This window comes from Saccopteryx leptura, chromosome 4 (assembly GCF_036850995.1).
Source record: "Saccopteryx leptura isolate mSacLep1 chromosome 4, mSacLep1_pri_phased_curated, whole genome shotgun sequence".
NCBI classification, from domain to species: Eukaryota; Metazoa; Chordata; class Mammalia; order Chiroptera; family Emballonuridae; genus Saccopteryx; species Saccopteryx leptura.
Window position 1 is genome coordinate 110,109,665 of NC_089506.1, and position 22,447 is coordinate 110,132,111.

Here is a 22,447-nt window from a genome sequence, read left to right on the forward strand (position 1 = left end):
ATCTACAAAAATCAATTGTATTTCTACAAAAATAGCAATAAACAATCTGACAATAGATTAAGAAATTTTATTTACTTAAACAGAATAAAATATTTGGGAGTAAATTTAACAAAAGTGCAAAACTTATACTGTGAAAACTACAGAACATTAAGAAATTAAACACAATTAGATGACAAGACATCCCATGTTTATGGATCTGAAGACTTAATATTTTTAAGTTGGCAAACTCACAAACTGACCTACAGATTCATTGCAGTCCTTATGAAGATTACAACTTGCCTTTTTTGTAGAATTGGACAAGCTGTTTCTAGAGTTCATAAGGAAATGCAAGGGACTCCAAATAACCAAAACAGTCTTGAAAAAGAAAAACACACTTGAAGGACTTCCACTTCTGATTGCAAGAGTGAGCATGCGCTATTCTACAACTTCAGATCTTCATGATGATATAAAGGTTTAATTTAATGTCAAAGACAGCTATTGTAAGACCTTATTCTGACTCACCAGAAACCAAGAAATATATTAATTAAGCAAACATCATAGATTTAAATGGTATATTCTATTTTTAAATTTTATATGAAAAATCATTGTATATGAAATTACTATGATGTGAGAATGAAACCATCTGGTTATGATTTCTGACACCTTGTTGATTACTAAGATTACTTCCACTTATTTTTCTGGTTCTGCAGATAACTCCTTCCACCCTTATCCTTTGCATAATTACTTCTTATGAAACCATGAGTTGATCAAACAAGATGACTTTCCCATTTAGAAAAGGGCCATTCTTGAGTCAAGGGTATATGAGTATAGTAGTTGCACTATTTTACATATCATGCATGTTCTGGTCAATTATTTTGAAGGCTTTCCAAAGGTATTTGATATATGATATATAGACAATTGCTGTTGCTATACTGATTCTGCTACATTACTAGTTCAAGGGGTTTATAAAATGTAATAAATAAGAATTTGTATACTTTATTGTTTTACTCATGTTTGTATCTCTTCTGTTCCTCAGGTATTTTGTCTTAAATATTTACAAATACTGATCCTGAGAAATAATCCTATCAAAGCAATCCCTTCTGAAATACAACAACTTAAGTCCCTTAGAGTTTTCAACATTGCCTTTAATTTAATTATGACTCTTCCACCTGGGTAAGGTTTATAGTTTGAGATTATAAACATACAAAATAAAGAGTTTATGATTTAGAAAAAGATCAGTTCTCCCTTTGAAAGCAGCTAGCAACATTTTAGGTATGTAATAATTTTTATTCTGTTTTAATTAGCTGGCTTGTTTTTCATTATTGTCTTTAAAATAATCCTGTCAGCTACATAGATGGCAATTAACCATTCTCAGCCTCAATTTCCTAGTCTGTGAACTAAGAAATTAGTCTTTTTTTTTTTTTTTTTTTTTTTTGTATTTTTCTGAAGTTGGAAACGGGGAGGCAGTCAGACAGACTCCCGCATGCGCCCGACCAGGATCCACCTGGCATGCCCACCGGGGGGCGATGCTCTGCCCATCTGGGGCGTTGCTCTGTTGCAACCAGGGCCATTCTAGCGCCTGAGGCAGAGGCCATGGAGCCATCTTCAGCGCCCGGGCCAACTTTGCTCCACTGGAGCCTTGGCTGTGGGAGGGGAAGAGAGAGACAGAGAGGAAGGAGAGGGGGAGGGGTGGAGAAGCAGATGGGCGCTTCTCCTGTGTGCCCTGGCCAGGAATTGAACCCGGGACTCCTGCACGCCAGGCCGATGCTCTACCACTGAGCCACCTGACCAGGGCAGAAATTAGTCTTTTTGATAGCTAAGATCCTTTAAACTCTGATAGAAATGTTGATACTTGGGTTTAAAAGCAATGGCTTTTCCTCACATATGAACTGGTAAATATTTAACTACTAATGAAAATTTTAAATGAAAACATTAAACAATTTTCAAAACAAGGTACCTCTTCCAGTAAAAGTTTAATAAATTGAATATAGGTATAGGTTAAGGACAAAGGGACAGGGACTCTTAAATAGTTGGACAATGTTATGCAAAGGAAGTCTTGTAGTAATTAAGAAAGTGCATCTAAATTCACTTATAAAGTTGATTATCCAACATTGTTTTTAATTAATAATCCAGCAAATTCTATATTCATAAGCCATAAAGCTAGTCAGTTAAGAAAATAAAAAGGTATGTAAACTATTATACCATTTCTATTTTAAAATGTACATATACGCATCCCATATTATACTTAATACATATAAAAATAAAGAATAAACACAAAGGAAATAAGAACATTGCATTATGGGAATTTTATTTCTATTTGACTCATCTGTATTTTTCCACAAAACAAATTATATTTTCTATGCCTCGATACTAGAATCAGCCATTTCTCTAAGAAAACCCTGTTTTCTTTTTATTGAAGAATGGTATTTAAGGCCTGACCTGTGGTGGCGCAGTGGATAAAGCATCGACCTGGAAATGCTGAGGTCGCCGGTTTGAAACCCTGGGCTTGCCTGGTCAAGGCACATATGGGAGTTGATGCTTCCAGCTCCTCCTCTCTCCTCTCTGTCTCTCTCTCTCCCCCTCTCTCTCCTCTCTAAAAATGAATAAATAAAATAATAAACTTAAAAAAAAAAAAAAAAGAATGGTATTTAAAAACCAATATCTGGGTATGGAATGTCCTCATTGCTATTGGGATGACATTGCTTGCAGACACTCTCAGTGTATAGAACTAATTAATATATGTATGTACTAATCTGTGTGTACACATATCTATAATTATTTCTGTGTGTTATTTATTTATACATACACCTTCCTATATATACTACATATACACACACATATATACATATGTACATATATTCATTGAAACATAAATTAATACTTGGTAATCTATGATCATAATTATATACTTTAAATAACCATAACTCCTTTAAACAGTATAAAAATGTCTAAAGTAACTAAAACTTGATTATAACTACATGGCCAACATTATTTATTGTTTAGTGATTTGGCACATTTGTTTGAATTATTGGTTATATACAAAAGTTTAAGGAGCTCTCACATTCATCAGAATGATTATCATCAATAAATCAACAAACAAGAAGTGCTAATGAGGATGTGGAGGAAAGGGAACTCTTGTGCACTGTTGGTGGGAATGCAGACTGGTGCAGCCATAATAGAAAACAGTATGGAGGTTCCTCAAAAAGTTAAAAATGGATCTGCATTATGTCTCAGTGATTCCACTTCTGGGAATATATCCAAAGAAACCCAAAACAATAATTTGAAAGAATATATATACCCCTATGTTTATTGCAGTGTTATTTACAATAGCCAAGATTTGGAAATAGCCCAAGTGTCCATCAGTGGATAAAAAGCTGTGGTACATTTACTTGATGGAATACTACTTGGCCATTACAAAAGAAGGAAATCTTACCTTTGGAGACAGCATGGGTGGACTTAGAGGGAATTACACTAAGTGAAATAAGTCAGTCAGAGAAAGACAAGTACTATATGATTTCACTCATATGTAGAATCTAAAGAACAAAATGAACTAATAAGCAAAATAGAGACAGACTCATAAGAGTAGACTGACAGCTTTTGGGGGTTGGGGCTGGGTGAGTGGGGGGGTGAAGGGACTGAGTAAAAAAGGACAAAAAAAGAGACAAGCTCATGGACACAAGCATCAGTGTGGTAACTGTGGGAGGTGAGAAGAGGTGGAGGAGGGTGTAGGGAGGATAAATGGTGATAGATGAAGACTTGACTTGGAGGGGGGGTGAACACACAATATGATGTACAGAGATATGTTGTAGAATTGGGTACCAGAAACCTGTATAATTATGTTAATCAGTGTCATCTCAATAAATACATTTTTTTAAAAACTGTAGTATTCAATATATTTACACAATGGAATACTAGTCAGCTGTTAAAAAGAAAGAAATCTTACATGTGATAACATGGATGGACCTGGAGATTATTATTGCTAACTGAAATTAGCCAATCGGAGAAAGACAAGCACCATATGATTTCACTTATGTGTGGAATCTAATGAGCAAAATAAACTAGCAAAAGAAATAGAAACAGACTCATAGATATGGAGAACAGACTGACAGTTGTCAGAGGGAAGAGGGGTAGAGGAGCTGGGTGAAAGAGTTGAAGGGATTAAGCCAGCGGTTCTCAACTTGTGGGTCGCGACCCTGGCAGGGGTCGAATGACCAAAACACAGGGGTCGCCTAAAGCCATCAGAAAATACATAAAGCATTTATGAAGTAGCCACCAAAATTATTTTTTGGTTTGGGGTCACCGCAACATGAGGAACTGTATTGCAGGGTCATGGCATTAGAAAGGTTGAGAACCACTGGATTAAGCAAAGAAAAAAAACCTCATAGACACAGAGAACAGTTTGGTGATTACAGGAGAGAAAGAGGAGTGGGGTTAGGTAAAGAGGGTAAAGGGATGGATGGTGATGGAAGGAGACATTTCTTGGGGTGGTGAAAGCATGGTGCAGAGTACAGATGATGTAGAATTGTACACCTGAAATCTGCATGATTTTATTGATCAATGTCACCACAATAAATTCAATTAAAAATTAACTGGGGTCACCATTCCTTTTATTTAATTCTAATTCATTAAGCACTTGTGATGTACTAGGTGCTGTGCAAGACCTTGGTTATACTGAAATGTAAAACTGAATCCTTAGCTTCCAGGACCTCCTAGTTTAGAAGACAGACATTTATTACCCGATGTGTTAACTTCTGTGATTGAAATAAAGAGAGAATTACACAAAAGGCTGCTCATGCAGTCTGAAGATTTGGGAAGAGTTCCTCAGAAGAGGTAATATCTGAATCAAGATTTAAAAAATAAAGACATAGCCTGACCAATGGTGGTGGCACAGTGGATAGAGCATAGTCCTGGGATGCTGAGGTCCCAGGTTCGAGACCCCAAGATTGCTGGCTTGAGCATGGGATCATTGAAATGATCCCGTGGTACTTAGATTAAGTCCAAAGGTCACTGGCTTGAGCAAGAGGTCACTGGCTCAGCTGGACCCCACTCCCCCCAGGCAAGGCACATATGAGAAGCAATCAATGAACAACTTAAGTGCCCCAACTATGAGTTGATGCTTTTCATTTCCTTTCCTTCATAATAAAGACATTGATTGAAGAGTCAAGTTTGAGGCAATTGCATTTAATATTTGGAAATAGGTGAAAAGTGGCTAATTCATGGAATTTTAGCAAATAATGGATAGATCATAGGTAAATGTGGTGGAATGGGACAAGTAGTCTGGGACCAGATCATGTGGACCGTTATGTATGTCACACTAAATAGGAAGTTAATGAAATAATATGCTTGTATTTTTTTAGTTAATATTTATGCAAGTAATTGTTAATCTATTTATATGGAAAACAAGAAGGTATTTGAGAACAGCATATACAAAGCAGAAATATTCACTAGAGATTTGGATGAATGTTGTACTTAGCCCTTCAAGTTCAGTCTTCCAGAAGCAATTGCTATTCTCAAACCCAGGAAACAGAGCTCTCTGTGTTACAGTCTATGTTTTTTTGTGTGTGTGTTTTTTTGGGTTCTTACTTTTTAGTACATTCTTAGCTTAAAAGAAAGGAAGAACAGCCTGACCAGGCTGTGGCGCAGTGGATAGAGCATCGGACTGGGATGCCCAGGACCCAGGTTCGAGACCCCGAGGTTGTCAGCTTGAGCACGGGTTCATCTAGTTTGAGCAAAAGCGCACCAGCTTGGACCCAAGGTCGCTGGCTCGAGCAAGGGGTTACTCAGTCCGCTGAAGGCCTGCGGTCAAGGCACATATGAGAAAGCAATCAATGAACAACTAAGGTGTTGCAATGCGCAACGAAAAACTAATGATTGATGCTTCTCATCTCTCCGTTCCTGTCTATCCCTCTCTCTGATTCTCTTTCTGTCTCTGTAAAAAAAAAAAAAAAAAGGAAGGAAGAACAAAGATATTTTGCTAGGAAAATTGTAATGCAACTGCCCTGGATTGAATAGTGTCCCTCAAAAAGTCATGTCCAGGCAGAATCTCAAAATGTGACCTTAATAGGAAGTAGGGATATTTGTAGGTATTAACCTTATATATAAGTTAATATAAGGTTACTGGGTTAGGATGGGCTTATAATCAAGTAAATTGTGACATTATAAAAAGTAAATATGTAAACAAAGGCAAAGACTGGAGTTATGCTATCACAAGGCAAGAAACGCCAACCATTGCTGAAAGCCACCAGCAGCAAGGAGGAAAAGAAAGCAAATGACAATTTCTTCTTCAGAGCCTCCAGACGGGACCAACCCTTCCAACAATTTGTTTTCAGACTTCTGGCTTTATGAACTGTGGAAGAATACATTTCTATTGTTTTAAACCACCCAAATTGTGGTAATTTGTTACTTGAGCCCTAGGGAACTAACACGGCAACCAAGAAAAAAACGTATCTAAATGGTGATAGAAATTTCTCAGGTGGCTTTTCCTGGATGGGGCTTTTTCTACTCCAAATATTTCAAACCAGTCTTAATGAGTAGAGAAATAATTTTTAGGAAATCTTGTAATTATAATACCTATGTTAAAAAGTCGATATAAATTCAAGATTTTAGAACAAATTAGTGTCCCTGTACTTATACCTATTTACTCAAGTATTTAATTTTTATTTATGCCTAGTCCTGACAAAGAGATAATCATTTTTACAATTTTTCTCTTTCTATTTAAGGTTATTTTCTTTGCTTCATCTTGAGGAACTTAATATTGCCTACAATAATATTACTTTTATTCCAAATGAAATCCAGAACCTCAGGTATTTTGGAAGTAATAAGTATACAGAGAATCATATGCCCCTGAAGGTTATTCTGGTTTTGATTAGATGAAGAAAATTCTGTTGATTCATTAATTTAACAACCATAAAATATGTGTGAAGCAGAAAGTTTACCAAAATGTAATTTGAATAATTGGTGTACAGTATTTTTAGGACATAACATTTTCAGTAATTATTTAAAGGACATACTGATGACCACTTAATAAAATGACAAGCTACTTTTGTCCATATTTTCATGTGTGCACCTATTGTTCTTATCAGGTTTCTTTTTTTAAGGAGATACATATACACAAAATGCTAACAATACACAATGTAATTTTAATGCTAAGCTGATTCTTTCTCATATTAATTTTCAAAGTCTCTGAAGCATATTGATGTCCTTGTAAGTCAGTACTGTACTATTTTGATTGTAACTTTTGAATAATTTTTAATAATTTTAGTTTATAATAGGGAGATTATATTTCAATAATAATCTCTTAACTACTTTCTTTAGACCATGATCTTGAAGATACTTGATAAAATACCAAGACCCTCCTCACACAAAACACATAAATACAATGTTGGGACTTTCATTGGAATTGCCTTGAGTTTACATATAAATTTTGAAGAATTCGTATTTCTGATGATAATAAATCTTTTTGTCCTAAAACATAGTATATTTTTTGTCAGCTCTCATTTTATGTTTTTCCAAGAATTTATGACTCATTTCACATAAGTCCTTTATCTTACTAACCTTTCTAAGTATTTTATAATTGTGTTGCTACTAGGAATATAATATTTTCTCTAATTTTTATTTCTAGCTGACTATTGCCAGTACAGAATAGAAAGAAGCTATGTACTTCTTTACATTAGTTTAAAATCAACTTATGTAATTAAATTATCTTATTAGTTCTGGTTGAGTTTTACTAGATTTTCTTTGGTTTTCAAGAAGCATAATCTTGCCTGACCAGTGGTGGCACAGGGGCTTGAACCTCGGCCCCAGGATGCTGAGGGCCTGGAATCAAAACCCTGAGGTCATGACTAAGGGGGCTTGTCAGCTGCTTGAGCATGGGGTCACCAGCTTGAGCATGGGGTCATCAACATGATCCCAACATTAAGGTTATTTTCTTTGCTTCATCTTGAGGAACTTAATATTGCCTACAACAATATTACTTTTATTCCAAATGAAATCCAGAACCTCAGGTATTTTGGAAGTAATAAGTACACAGAGAATCATATGCCCCTGAAGGTTATTCAAGGTTGCTGACTTGAGCCCAAGATTGCTGGCTTGAAGGCCAAGGTTGCTGGCTTGAGCAAAGGGGTCACTGGCTTGCCTTCGGCCCCTCTGTCAAGGCACGTATGAATAACAATCAATGAACAACTAAAGTGAAGCAACTGAGTTGATGCTTCACATCTCTCTCCTCCCTGCCCCTTTAAAGAAAAAAAAAAAAGCACAATCTTAACTTCAATGGAATTTAAACACTTTGCCTCTACTTTTCTAATATTATGCCAATTATTTATTTTCTACATGACAACCTTTGTATTTTAATAGAGAAATTGAAGCTGTTTGCATTTGTTATGACTGATATATTTATTGCTTACTTTCTATTTTACTTTGTATCTACTCTCTACTTTCACCTTCCTATATTAAAAAAAAAATTTGGGGGGGGGGGGTGTTATTCTGTTTTGTTTTTTTTCTTGTTAATTTTGGAACTCTACTGTACTTTCCCAATCTATTAATAGCTATCATTCCTTTCCCAAAACTCATTAAACAAAAACACTTTTCTTTAATGTTTTCTCAAAGCAAGATAAAAGTCGCTTCCCCACCATGATGGTCTGCCTCCTCACTGCTGCATCTCACCAACAGCTGAGACCTAGAGTGCTTGCATTGTCTTGCTTTCCTTCCCAATGCATTTACCCCTTATCTAATTACAGAGTTTGCTGCTGAGACAGTATGGAAACCTTTATTTCATATTCTCATTAGCATTTTTTTCATTATGTCTCTTTATTTAAAAAATAAATAGTTATTTAGCACTTGGATCTCACCAGCTTAACAAATGTCTGCTGTGTGTGAAGAGGTCTCTGCCTTCACACCCTCCTCTAGCTTCCAGAGGAGTACTTGACGCCAGTTTAACTTCTTATTCTTTTTAAGTGGTTCTTATTTCTATCAGGAAAGACTGTGATTTTCTCATTATCCTTGATCTTCAGGAATTATCCTTGATCTTCAGATTATGCTTAACAGTATGTCCTTTTTTTAAAAAAAACCTTTTTAGAAGCATTCTGCACCCAGTCCTACTCTGGACACCAGCTAGATGCTCTATAATTCACCTCAATTCTGACCCTTTTTACCTGGAGATAGCCTTAAATCCCACAGGTTAAGGGCTCAGTCCCACAAGATTACACCCACTTCAGATGCCAATAGCAAGCCTACGTTGTTGCCTGTACTTCTGACTGACTATAAGTCAGAGACTTCCACAACCCCCTCCTCGGGTGTAATTAATTTGCTTGAGCTGCTCATAGTACTCAGGAAACCTATTTATTGTCTAGATTACCAATTTATTACAAACAATATATATTTAAAATTATTAGCCAAATGAAGAGATACACATGGTGAGGTCCTGAACAAATAGCTTCTGTCCTCATGGAGTTTGGGACTCAACACAGTGACATATTGAAGAGTTCTGGTTCTCGCACCTGGAAGATCTCGGGTCCCCTCCTTTAGGGTTTCTATGGAGACTCCGTTACGTGGGCATGATGATTAAAGCATTGGCCATTGGTGATTGTTTCTACCTCCAGCGCTTCTGTGCTCCCAGAAATCTGAAAATTCTACCTCTCTAGTCGCAGCTGGTTGTGCTGGCAACCAGCCCCACCCCAGGTGTTTTCCAGCAGTCCTCACTAACATAACCCTACTTGTGGTAGAAAGAGGCTTGTTATTAATAACAAGACACCCATTTCATCCTTATGGTTCGGAAGCAATTTCAGGAACCGAGAAGGAGACCAAATATAACATGTTGCTATTGCTCCTATTGCTCAGGAAATTCTAAGGGTTTAGGGAGCTGTGAGACAAAAACTGTGGATTAAGACCAAGTATATGTGAGAAATATATATTTGGTCAGTGACCAAATATATATTTCTTATAAGTCAAGATATTATACCTGTTTTTCTTAGAAGTCAGTGAGCTCTTCTAATCAGCCAGCTCAAATTTTTTTTTTGAGTTAGGAAATATGTTTAATTAATATCCATCTGTTTTACTTTCTCTTCCTAAAACATCTATTACTTGTATGTTGGGTCTCCTGGATCTGTCTTCCGTGGCACCTATACTTTTTTCCCTTATGATTTTTAAAAATGTTTTTGCTCTGTTTCAGTTATTTCTTGTACTTTGTATTTGCCTCTAATTCAGATCTTTATAAATATCATGTTCTTCAATGCACCCACCTAATTTTTTAGTTTTACAAATCATATATTTTGGTTCAAGAAAGTCTTTGTGTGTATATGAGTATGTGTATGTGAGCGCACACTATATTTGAGTCATTGATTTTCCTGCCCCAACTTCTTATCTGTCTCCATAGACAGATAAGTCAAGAAGTGCTTGCCTTAGGAACAGGGTTTTGTGTCTTGTTTTTCTCTCTGGCTACTTTGTCTTCTCTGCTCCAGTCTACTAGCAGTCTCAGAGTACTATTCAGAGCACCAAGAGTGTCAGCAGATGTTCTGGGACTCTCAGCGGTATTTCCCTAAAGTGCACCACACTTATTCTGATTGTCCATAGGGCTCTCTGCTTCTGGCCCCTAGGTTGTGTGTGCTGTAGAGGAATAAAGTGACCATGCCAGCTCTCTCATTTGGGACTGAAGCAGAGCCTAGAGCCTGAGTCAACCTTTCTAGACTGAGAAATGCACCAGTCAAACTGTGACTGAGGGATGAAGCTAGCTGATATACCATCTTCTTAGCCTCATAACTTCTTGACATGATCAGCAGGAGTCAAAATGAAAGAACTTAAGTTGTGTGAATAACAGATGTGATACTAGTCTACAAATGAGAATCTATAGGCCCCCAGCTGTTTATTACTTAAAGTCTTTTTATTTAAAATCTATATAGCCAGTTGGTTATACCAGTGTCTTTACTCCTACTACATTTGACAAGCTGGGGCAGTTTTGATTTGATTTTTAAATGTCCTTCAGAAACAGATTCTTTTCTGACTGTTTCCAGCACTAGTTAGAAAGGAGATAAGTGACTGTAGAAAACATCATTAAGACAAGTGGTTAAAAAGGTGAGAAAATCAGCCATGTTGGTTTTCTTTAAATATTTATTTATTTATTTATTTATTTACAGAGACAGAGAGTAAGTCAGAGAGAGGGATAGACAGGGACAGACAGACAGGAACAGAGAGATGAGAAGCATCAATCATTAGTTTTTCATTGCGCGTTGCAACACCTTAGTTGTTCATTGATTGCTTTCTCATATGTGCCTTGACTGCGGGCCTTCAGCAGACCGAGTAACCCCTTGCTGGAGCCAGCAACCTTGGGTTCAAGCTGGTGGGCTTTTCCTCAAAGGAGATGAGCCCGCACTCAAGCTGGCGACCTTGGGGTCTCGAACCTGGGTCCTCTGCATCCCAGTCCAACGCTCTATCCACTGCGCCACCGCCTGGTCAGGCCATGTTGGTTTTCTTTAAATAAAGGAAGAAAGTTTACTACTAGAAGCAACTAACACAGTAAAAACCAAGGTGACTCAGGTGATGAAAAGTCAGAATAGTGTTAATTTCACTTAAAAATGTGTTGATGTTCAATTTGCTTATGAAAATAAATTCTTTTTTGTAACAATATACTATACTTTGTATATTATATTTTATGTAGGAAAACATTCTTTCATCTTGCTATGTTTATTATTATTTATTTTTGTATAGTGATGATATGTTGCAAAGACACAAAATATATGCTTAATTCTATTCACACAAACACACTTTTTTTGCAAAATAATATATTGGTTCAGTTGGTTTGTAAGTTAATTCTCTGGTTCTAGGGATGTGCTTAAACCATTGTATTTTCTTGTTTTATACTAATGTTTAGGAACATTAGGACAGAATTTCACTTCAGTATTATAAATTTCATAAATACCTTTCAAAGTATGGTTTTCTTTCTTTGCAGATCACTTAAAAAATTGGTTGTTGATGGGAATGACCTGACATCTTTTCCGTCTGGAATTTTGAAACTTAACCTGAAAAAAATTTTATTCGAAAACACCTACACTCATCCTCTTCTTTGGAGAGAGAATTCTTTGAACAGTCCACAGCGTCTTACTCAACTTACTTCTTTGTTCTTTTTAAAAAATAATCTACATAAATATTATGATTCTATCCCAGTGAAAATTCAAATGTTACTAAACAAGTAAGCAACTTCTGAAATTTTTTTAAGCAAAATGCACTTTTAAGCATTTAAAATGTTCTTCATTATAGGCTCAGATGAGTTTTACTATGAATACACACATACATGCCATACCCCATGCCACACATTAAAACATATACACAATTCTTCAAATATGAAAAAACAGTATTAAAAAAATGTAGAATTCCATGTGACTACACTGTCCAAGGATAAATTTAGGATCTGTCTTTAGAATGTTTTCTTACTATGAATCTATACATTTTTTGAACACTATAATTGGTTTATACACACATATCTATCTTATTTTTTAGCATTTAATTGTTCCCTTGTGTATATCTTAGATCTTCAATTAGATGGTAAGATCAAAGATGATAAAAGTCATATTTTCTACTACTTTGAGTCTTACATAGCATCAGCAAGATGTCTCTTCTTTAGTAGAAATTTACTAATTGATTTCATGGTTTTTTTTTCAATTGCAGCACTTCTACATGTGAGTGGTGTCATGGTCCCAAGTTTGATGAAGGTTATCAAGTTATCCAATCCTGCAATGTTTTTGGAGCAACACACCTTCCTGTTATGTTTCATGTCTGTTCTTCTTCCTGCTATAGAAAAGTAAATGAAAACAGTTTGTTTTAGATGGCATTCCTAGTAAAAGAATAGCTCTGGATTCTGATTTGATGATCAAACAATGATCTTTTGAATCCCACTTTAAAAACCATTAAAGTTTATATATATATGGTAATTTATGTCTTTGAGAATACTGGTTCTATGGAACATATTAGTATCTTCTCATGTGAATCTTCTTTGTAATCCTAACTCCTTATGGAAATTTGTGATTGTTAGGAAGTTGGTGCAGAATAATTAGTTAAGAAGGCTTAGTGAAGATTTTTGGATTTTAATGAAGATCTAGAAAATTTATTTCAAGGCATGTTTACTGTAAAAAGAAAAATGTTAGGATTACCTGCAAAAAATGTATCTTAAAACTGGCTTTTTCATACATCCATTCTAAGTGAAAACATTACAAAATCATCAGTGGGGTTTTGCCGAATATAGCTTCAAATTCATGTATCCAAGTTCTCAATATTTGTGCAATTCTGTGGAAATCTATCCAGTGTCAACCATCTCAATTGTGGATTGCTTTTGGGAATAAAAAACTAATTTCAGTCCTGTATTTACTTATTTGAATTTATTACCCAGGCTCTTAGAAGTAACTACCTTATCACATATCCAGAAGAGGATATCCATAGCATGATAACAAATTTGTTAAAAATGTAAAATACCCATAATTATAAAGCAAGATAAAAATAAGATTAAATTCTAGTGACATATAGCCTATTAATACTCATGTTTGTCCCTGAAATATTTCTTAGAGGAAGAAGTACACTTATTTTTAATTTTTAACAAGTTGGTTTGGTTTGAGTAACAGGGTGGGGTCTCATTGAGAAAGGGAATAAATTAGAAAGACTAAATTTCATGGAAAATTAGAACATCTAAGAGACATTGCAAGGGACAAATATACCTAGGCATTTGGACAACTATTAGATACACTTAGAGCCCAATTTTACAATATCCCAGTGAGTGGTATGAACTTTGAATCTAAGTGATCTCATATAGATCTTTTAAAAAGTAGCTTATAGTGTGTTTAAATATGAAAGTAAGACATGCTTATTATAGAAATATTTGAAAATAGAACTAAACCTAAGAAGAAAAATATCTCCCTTATAATTCTACCACCCAATTAGCACAAGAGATAACCATGTTGTAATGTACCATATATGTGTGCATTTATATAATGTGTTTCTTTTTTAAAAATGGGATTATCTGCCTCACACCACATAACAATTAACTTTCAGATTCTTAAAATTCTAAATTGAAAATATAAAGAAAAAAATAGGGTCTTAATAAAAGTTCAGAATGAGAATGATCTTTTAAAGCAGAAACCTAAAAGAAAACATGAGCAGATTCACTTTGTAAAAAGTTTTAAAACTTCTACTCAGCCAAAACCACAATAAAGTCAAAAGACCAACAACACACTGGGAAAAACATCTGTAGTACATTTGTTCAGCAAAGGGCTAGGTTACTAACCAAGGAATCTTGATTGTAAACAACAGAAACCCACCTGAACCAGTTGAAACAACAAAAGTAAATGCATTCATATATGTGTTTGTGTCTTTGGGTGCAGCCAATTCAGGAGCTCAAACTGCATTATCAAGGCACTTTCCATTTTTCAAGCTATCTAGCTAGCTAGCTATCATTGATTTATCTCTTAGCAACAACTTTCTAAAATTCTGCCTTATTTTCAGGTATCAAGGCTGGCCACTGATGATTCTAATTTTATATATTGAAATACCAGGAACTTAAGAGAAAAATGCATTATGTATCCCAGCTGTTGCTATAAAACATATTAAGGGTGATTTTCATTGACTCAATTTGGGTCACACATCCAAATCATTATACGCTCATGGATGCAATACTCTGATTGGTCAGGACTGAGTTACATGCCCCTCTCTGGAATTGGGAAAGGGAGAATTAGCTCCATCCAAACAGCATGAAATAGGCACTGGCTGATTGGCTAGAGGTAGAACACTGTTGGTGGGAATGTAAATTAGTACAACCACTATGGAAGAAAGTATGGTGGTTCCTCAAAAAATAAAGAACTACCTTATGACCCAGCAATCCCTCTACTGGGTACATACCCCCAAAACATTGGTACGTAAAGACACATGCACTCCCGTGTTCATCACAGCATTGTTCCCAGTGGCAAAGACATGGAAGCAACCAACATACAATTCAATAGATGATTGGATAAAGAAGATGTGGTACATATATACAATGAAATACTACTCAGCCATAAGAATGACATATTGCCATTTATGACAACACGAATAAAACTTCAAATTATACTAAGTAAAATAAGTAAATCAGAAAAAGCTAAGAACTGTATGATTTCACACATACGTGAGGTATAAAATTGAGACTCATGGACATAGATAAAAGGTTACCAGGTGGAGGCGGTTGGGGAAGGGGTAGGGAGAGGGGAGTAAAGAAGGACAAATATATAGTGACAGAAAATAATTGGACTTTGATGGGCACACAACACAATCAGCTGTTCAAATGCTATAGAGATGTATACCTGAAACCTATGTGCTCTTACTGATCAACATCATCTTATAAAAGTATGTACTCTTACTGATCACCCCATTAAATTTTATTTATAAATTAAAAAACGGTTGTGGAGAGCCTGACCTGTGGTGGCGCAGTGGATAAAGTGTCGATCTGGAACACTGAGGTCGCCGGTTCAAAACCCCAGGTTTGCCTGGTCAAGGCACATATGGGAGTTGATGCTTTCTGCTCCTCCCTCCTTCTCTCTCTCTCTCTCTCTCTCTCTCTCTCTCTCTCTCCCTTCCCCTCTAAAATAAATTTAAAAATTTTTTAAAAATTAAAAAATAAATTTAAAAAGGTTGTGGAGAGAAAAGGTCAAGTTACCCCGTGTTGACCCCCCACTACCTCCACTCCCTCATTGGGTATCACTCGCTCAACAAAGCAGTGCCGCCAGTCCCTCATGGCTCACAGACGATGCTGGGACCCAGGACACTGGAACCACCTGATCCTTTTGAGAGAATTTCCACCTGGCTTCTCTGGAAAAGTGGAGTTGTTTCTTGAGCCCTGGAGCATGGGGTCAGTCTCCTCAAAGTGTCACGTCAAACTTGAAATGTTGTCTGATCCTCCTGAATGACATTTCCTCATCAACTTGCTGAATTTGTTGACTCATTGGGAAAAAATTTAAACCAGTTACGTTTTCAGTGTTTCAAATACAGAAAGCTGATGTAGGAAATTCTGCAGAAGCCAGAGGGTAGCTCCAGAATAACATTATAATTAGAGTTCCCTTAAGTTGAAATTTTATGAGGTCAGTTGGCATTTTCCTCAGAAACACAGCCGAGCTACTTACCATAATTCTTAAAACTTTGGTGAGAACCATGGGCTTACTTGAAACTACAAATAAGAGCTTGAGTTTCTTCTTGTACTTTTCTGTCTCAATTTTACATATCTTATGGGCTATATAATATTTTATACTAATAAGAGATGCACACAAATGTACCTTATAATTCCTGAGTCATTTTTGCTTCTTTCATACACTTTTAATTTAAGGAATAGGGCACTAAAAAGTAAGATTTATATATAAGTAAGTAATTTACAGTAATGCAAAATTTGGCTCCACAAGCAGATCAATAGACTCCATAAGCCCTAGGGCAGATAGAGACATTTGCAAAAAGTCATTATCTAATTAGAAAATATCTGCCCAAACACCAGGTTTCCACTTGACTTGAACTGAAGCGTCTCTTGGCCCAGAAAACAGACCCTGAAACACCATCCAGACAAGGGTACTTCTTCGTAATAACATGCATCATAGAAAAAATGGCCCTAACTGGAACTTTCCAATGTCATTGTCCCCTGTCTTTTGAAAATATATGAGGAAAGAGAGCCAAAATTATCTATAATATTTCTTTTGGCAATGTGCAAAGAACCTTTAAATGTCCGTGTATTTCGATTCCAGCTGCATTCATTTCAGAGTAGAGGGTATCAACTCTATAGATCTAGCTCCTATTTTACAGAGATCTTCCCATTTTACAGAGCAAATAAAATTACAGCTATTTTTAGTTGTCCATGGACAAAGTGAATAATGTGTCCTGTGTAAAAGACAAATAAGTTTTCAAGTAGGAGAACAACATCATCTTATAAAGGTAATATTACCCAGTTCAGCAGGACCCCCGCCCAAGCGCAGGAAGGGAGCTCCTCTTACCAGAGTCCTGGGGTTTCTTTTCGCAGTTGTGGGGAGGTGTCTGCAGAAGGCAGTTGGACAGAAGCAAGCCTGGTGGCACTGCTGGGGGTCACCTATGCTAGTCTTTCATCTGGCAAGGCACAGAGCAATTAGAGCCTAGGTTTATCCAATGTGCAGGTCACAGGTGGAGGGGAAGGAGGTCACCATGTGTGTGGAGTCTGGACAGTCAGTGATGAAGCCATCGTTCGAGGCAGCTCACGGGCGTGTGAGAAGCACCCAGCACAGGCCTATGGGTCTGCCTCCTGACCCTCCTCTCATTCCCTTGACAGCTGCCACAACCACTACTTGCAGCTCTCTGTTCTCTATCCTCTGAGAATAGAAGTTCCCTATGGTATACTGCCTTTACCACCTTCCCAAACAGCTGAATTCTCCACTTTTCCTTCACAACAGACCTAGACTCGCCCATCCAAACCACAGTCTGGTCCTTACCCGCTAAAGTCACTCTGAATTCCCTCTTCTTTGGGGCCAGGAAGGCTCTACCTTCAAAGACCTTTTCCTCTATTCAAAGAGCTTCAAATAGACCTACATCCTAGTCCTACAGTAGTTCCCACTGAGAAGGGCTGATAAGCCCTCACTAAACACAATTCCAGAATATTCCCTGAGGAGAGCACTGTTTGCCCAAAAGTCATGCATAAAAATAACGTGTGCCGTTTTCTTTTGTCAAAGAATTTCTTTTTTTTTTTTTATTCTTTTTAGAGAGGAGGAGTGGGGGGAGAGAGAGAGAGAGAGAAGGGGGAGGAGCTGGAAGCATCAACTCCCATATGTGCCTTGACCAGGCAAGCCAGGGTTTTGAACCGGCAACCTCAGTGTTTCCAGGTTGACGCTTTATCCACTACGCTACCACAGGTCAGGCCTGTCAAAGAATTTCTTAACCCTTTTTATGACAATATGTTCAAATTAAATAGTTTTCTCCAAATTACATAACTTTGAGACATTTTAAGAGAACTATTTCCAGAACTGAGTGGAAGAAATAATAAATTCTTCACATTTATGTTAATCGGTTGAGTTTCTCACAAGGGAAGATTTAGGGCAGTTTATCACCTAGTCTGGTAGGATGAATAATGATCATTCCAGCACCACTGCCACCCACCCCTCATCCTGGGCTCTTGGGACTATGTAATGTCAAACTGCACGAGAGACTTTGCTAAGTTACTTAGTTTGGTGACATTAAGTTCGTGAGGTTAGCCTAGTTTATCCAGGTGGACCCAATAAAAGCCCAGGAGCTTGGTGAGACTCTAAGCAGAGAAACCAGCCAGGCGGTTCTGCTTTCTGAAACGGAAAGTATAATAACTCCATACCGAATGGAAGTAGGTGGGACAAGGCTCTCTTCCAGAATGGTTTGTACATTTGTTCAAGCACAGGCAGTTAACAATGACCCAAATTTCCATGCCACAATGTGGTGATAATTTTCATCTGGGAAGTTTATTTTTGTTTTTTCCTCAGTGATTATACCTGAGAACTGTCAGGCACACACTGTATGCCAGTTATCCATTATTACTATGATGCTCACTTCATTCTATGAAATTGCTTCAACTTTACAGGTGAGGAAACTGAAAGGATGAGTTTTAAAAAATGGTAGATTCTAAAAACAAAAACAGAAAACGGGCGGATTCTAAACAGTATAATTTTAGGGTTGTAAATATAGATACATTGAAGGCTCTTGATACAGAAAGCCAGCTTGCTCTCCGGAAAATGTATAGCTGACTCATGGACACACCCAGCAGGCTGCATGATCCTTTCCACCACACACTCATTAAGACACCAAGGATTGCTTTTAAAGTGGCATCGAATCATTTTATAGAGGAAAATGGTGCCTTATTGCAACTACTTTAATTGTCTTTATTTAAAGTTCCTTGTTTTCTGATGGTTTCATTATGTAATGCTTCTGAATTTTATGGGGAGTAAGTATGGCATATCTCCCAAATAAATGAATTAAGTGCTTCACTATTTTATCTGGAGCCAACTTTGGATATTTTATTTTTTTAAGACTATTTATTCATTTGAGAGAGAGAGAGAGAGAGAGAGAGAAGGGGGAAGAGCAGGAAGCATCAACTCCCATATGTGCTTGGACTGAGCAAGCCCCGGGCTTCGAGCTGATGACCTTAGCGTTCCAGGTAGACGTTCTATCTACTGCATCACTGCAGGTTAGGCTAGATATTTTATTTTTAAAAGGAAAGAAAAGAATAAAAAAGGCTGCTGCCGATAGGACCCCACACTCCTACAGCTTGTTCCAGAAATAGGACCTGTATTCTTAGGAACCAGAAAGCAGTTTGCTCTTCCTCTTCTCCAAGCCAGCGTACCAATAGCACCACCAGCTTCATCGGAGAAGCCAAGGGCCACAGCCCCAGGTGATGGGAAGCCTGTGGGCACATCTGTGCCAAAACTAGGTTGCGCCTCACTCTGCTGTTTACCTTTTTCTTGCACAAACTCATCACTGGAATGGTCATGTTTTGGTGTCTCCACATGGTGAGAATTTTATGCAATTTAACAAATATGAGGCTACCAAACAAACAAGTTTCCATACCAAACAAGCAAGTTTCAAGTAGGAGGAAGTGGGCCAAACAGGAGCTCACTCCTACTGCAGCGCCTTCCACACTGCATCAGAAAGGTTGCCTCAGACAGGATGGTGGGTGCTGCAAGGGCAGAGACCACAAACCGTCCGCTGCCACCGCCAGGTGCCACAAAACCTCATTGTTGCCTCTCTCTCAACCCTTTCCTGGAAAATAGCATCTAACACACTGCAAGAGGGCAGTGGTTTCTGGAAATGCTGAAGCTTTAAAGAGTCTACAATCAGGCAAGAGAAAAAGAAAAATCAGATGACCAGCTATTATAGAGTACGTTTAAGTTCCCAAGTGGGATAGACCCAAATGCAAACCAGTGATTTTGATTCAGCCCTAACTTATGTAGCTGAGCCAAACTGAGAAGCAGCAGGAGAGAAGGCACTGTCTCAAAAGAAGCAGCCTTCCTGTTTTAGCTGATTTGTGTTAGAGCGGAGGCGTGTCCTTCAAAAAACCATTATCTCCCCAAAGATGACGTAAAGACAGCTCAAGGGCAGCAAGAACAATGTTCAGATGAAAGGTGTATTCACTTCCAGTAGCTTCTGTAACAAATCACCACAAAGCCGTGGTTTAAAACAACACAGACATTATCCTTATGGTTCTAGAGATCTGAAGTGTTAAGTGGATCTCACTGGGTAAAAGTTAGTGTCAGCAAGGCTGTGCTCCTTCCGGAGGTCCTGAGGGGAGAGTACATTTTCTTGCCTTTTCCAACCTTGAGGCCAACCAGCCTCACTCTTCCATCTTCAAAGCCAGCAAAGTCAGCCTTTCTCACACTTCTGTCTCTTCTATGTCCCTTTTATAATAACCCTTGTGATTACATTGATCCTGCCCAGATGATTAAGGATAGACTTCCTATCTCAAGATCAACTGATAGGCAACCATAATTCCATCCAAAATGTTAATTCTCCCATCACCATGTCACAAAACACAGCCTCAGGTTCCAGGGATTAGGACAGAGACATTTTGGGGAGTTCATTCATCTGCTACCACAAGGGAGGGCCTGAGCAACAGAAAACTCTCTTGGCATTCCCACACTTTATGGCTCTGGTTTTAAAATTACTTATTTACTAAGGCGACCAATCATCCTCCTTTAAGGAGGACAGTCCTTCTTTTGTAAGTTCCGTCCTCCCTTGGAAAGTTTCCTTCTACATGTCCTCCTTTTTGATAATGGAAGACTAATCTGTAAATGTCTGTATTCGATCAATGCAGAGTTGATCCATTGCGTGTGATGTGATGTATTTGTATTTGACATAATGATTTGTCAAGGATCAGCACAGTGCAGTGAGATGCAATTATGAGACGCATGTGCTTCGCATGGGAGACCCTGAGAGAGCGCGTGATATACCGAGCACGCAAATGGCTTTGTGTACTTCTCACTGAAACATGACAGGGCACATACGACATTGTAGACTCACGATTATTTTTTTCTCAGTGAATATGCAATCATAGGTAAGCACAATTCATGTTTTATTAATTCATTATCTATTTAATAATTTCCAAATATGTATAATTTTATTTACAAGTATTTTCCCAAAATTTGAGTTTTAAAGTGGAAATCTAACCTCAAACCATATCTATTAATAACACATTTTGATTAAATAGTTACATAAAACAGACGTTTTTTAATTAGAAAGTGATAAATACACCCGAATATCACTCCAAATGAGTGGTTTTGTTTGATATTTAGTTTTACTAAATGAGTACATTTTTCTTACAATTATTATTAAAAATTAATATGCATGTAAGCATAATTAAATATAAAATATTACAAATGTTTTTATTATGCATTTATCATATTATAGTGTATTATTGTTGCAATGAATAAAATGTTTTTTTTATTTGCAATATTGTTTTCTTCAATTTATTTTTGCCCTCCTTTTTATTGTAAAAAGTTGGTCACCTTATATTTATACTCTGTGGATCTCTTTATTCTTGCCCTACTACCAGTAAGCTTCCTTTACTTAGGTTTTGATTCTTTAAAACTTTGGCTGGAAACACAGCCACAGTTTTTCTGGGGTTTTTTTAGAAATAAATTTTTATTAATTTTAATGGGGTGACATCAGGAAATCAGGATACATATATTCAAAGAAAACATGTCCAGGTTATCTTGTCCTTCAATTATGTTGCATACCCATCACCCAAAGTCAGATTGTCCTCCGTCATCTTCTATCTAGTTTTCTTTGTGCCCCTCTCCCTCCCCCCCCCCTAACCACCACACTCTTGTCCATGTCGCTTAGTCTCATTTTTATGTTCCACCAATGTATGGAATTATACAGTTCTTGGTTTTTTCTGATTTACTTAGTTCACTCTGTATAATATTATCAAGATCCCACCATTTTGTAGTAAATGATCCAATGTCATCATTTCTATGGCTGAGTAGCATACCCTAGTGCAGGGGTCCCCAAACTACGGCCAGCGGGCCACATGCGGCCCCCTGAGGCCATTTATCTGGCCCCTGCAGCACTTCTGGAAGGGGCACCTCTTTCATAGGTGGTCAGTGGAGGAGCATAGTTCCCATTGAAATACTGGTCAGTTTGTTGGTTTAAATTTACTTGTTTGTTATTTTAAATATTGTATTTCTTCCCGTTTTGTTTTTTTACTTTAAAATAAGATATGTGCAGTGTGCATAGGGATTTGTTCATAGTTTTTTTTTGTAGTCCGGCCCTCCAACGGTCTGAGGGACGGTGAACTGGCCCCCTGTGTAAAAAGTTTGGAGGCCCCTGCCCTAGTGTATATGTGCCACATCTTCTTTATCCAGTCTTCTATTTTTTTTTTACAGTGATTAAAGCCTTTAAGCAAACTCTTGGCCAATACAGCAAGAATCCATAAAAGAGTAGTGTCCTTAACATGTTCACCAAGTCCAGGTTGGCACCAACACCATTCCAGATCCCTGCA

At 37.3% G+C, this 22,447-nt stretch overlaps 1 protein-coding gene across 1 annotated transcript in view; it reads left to right on the forward strand.

The window, feature by feature from the left end:
• Positions 1–12,790, forward strand: part of LRRC63 (leucine rich repeat containing 63) — a 36,085-nt gene extending 23,295 nt beyond the window's left edge. Inside the window, exons 7-10 of the mRNA XM_066380986.1 lie at positions 1,016–1,152; positions 6,699–6,782; positions 11,918–12,157; positions 12,634–12,790. Of these exons, the coding sequence (XP_066237083.1) occupies positions 1,016–1,152; positions 6,699–6,782; positions 11,918–12,157; positions 12,634–12,790 (618 nt within the window). The remainder of the gene's footprint in view (positions 1–1,015; positions 1,153–6,698; positions 6,783–11,917; positions 12,158–12,633) is intronic.
• The last annotated feature ends 9,657 nt before the right edge of the window (positions 12,791–22,447 follow it).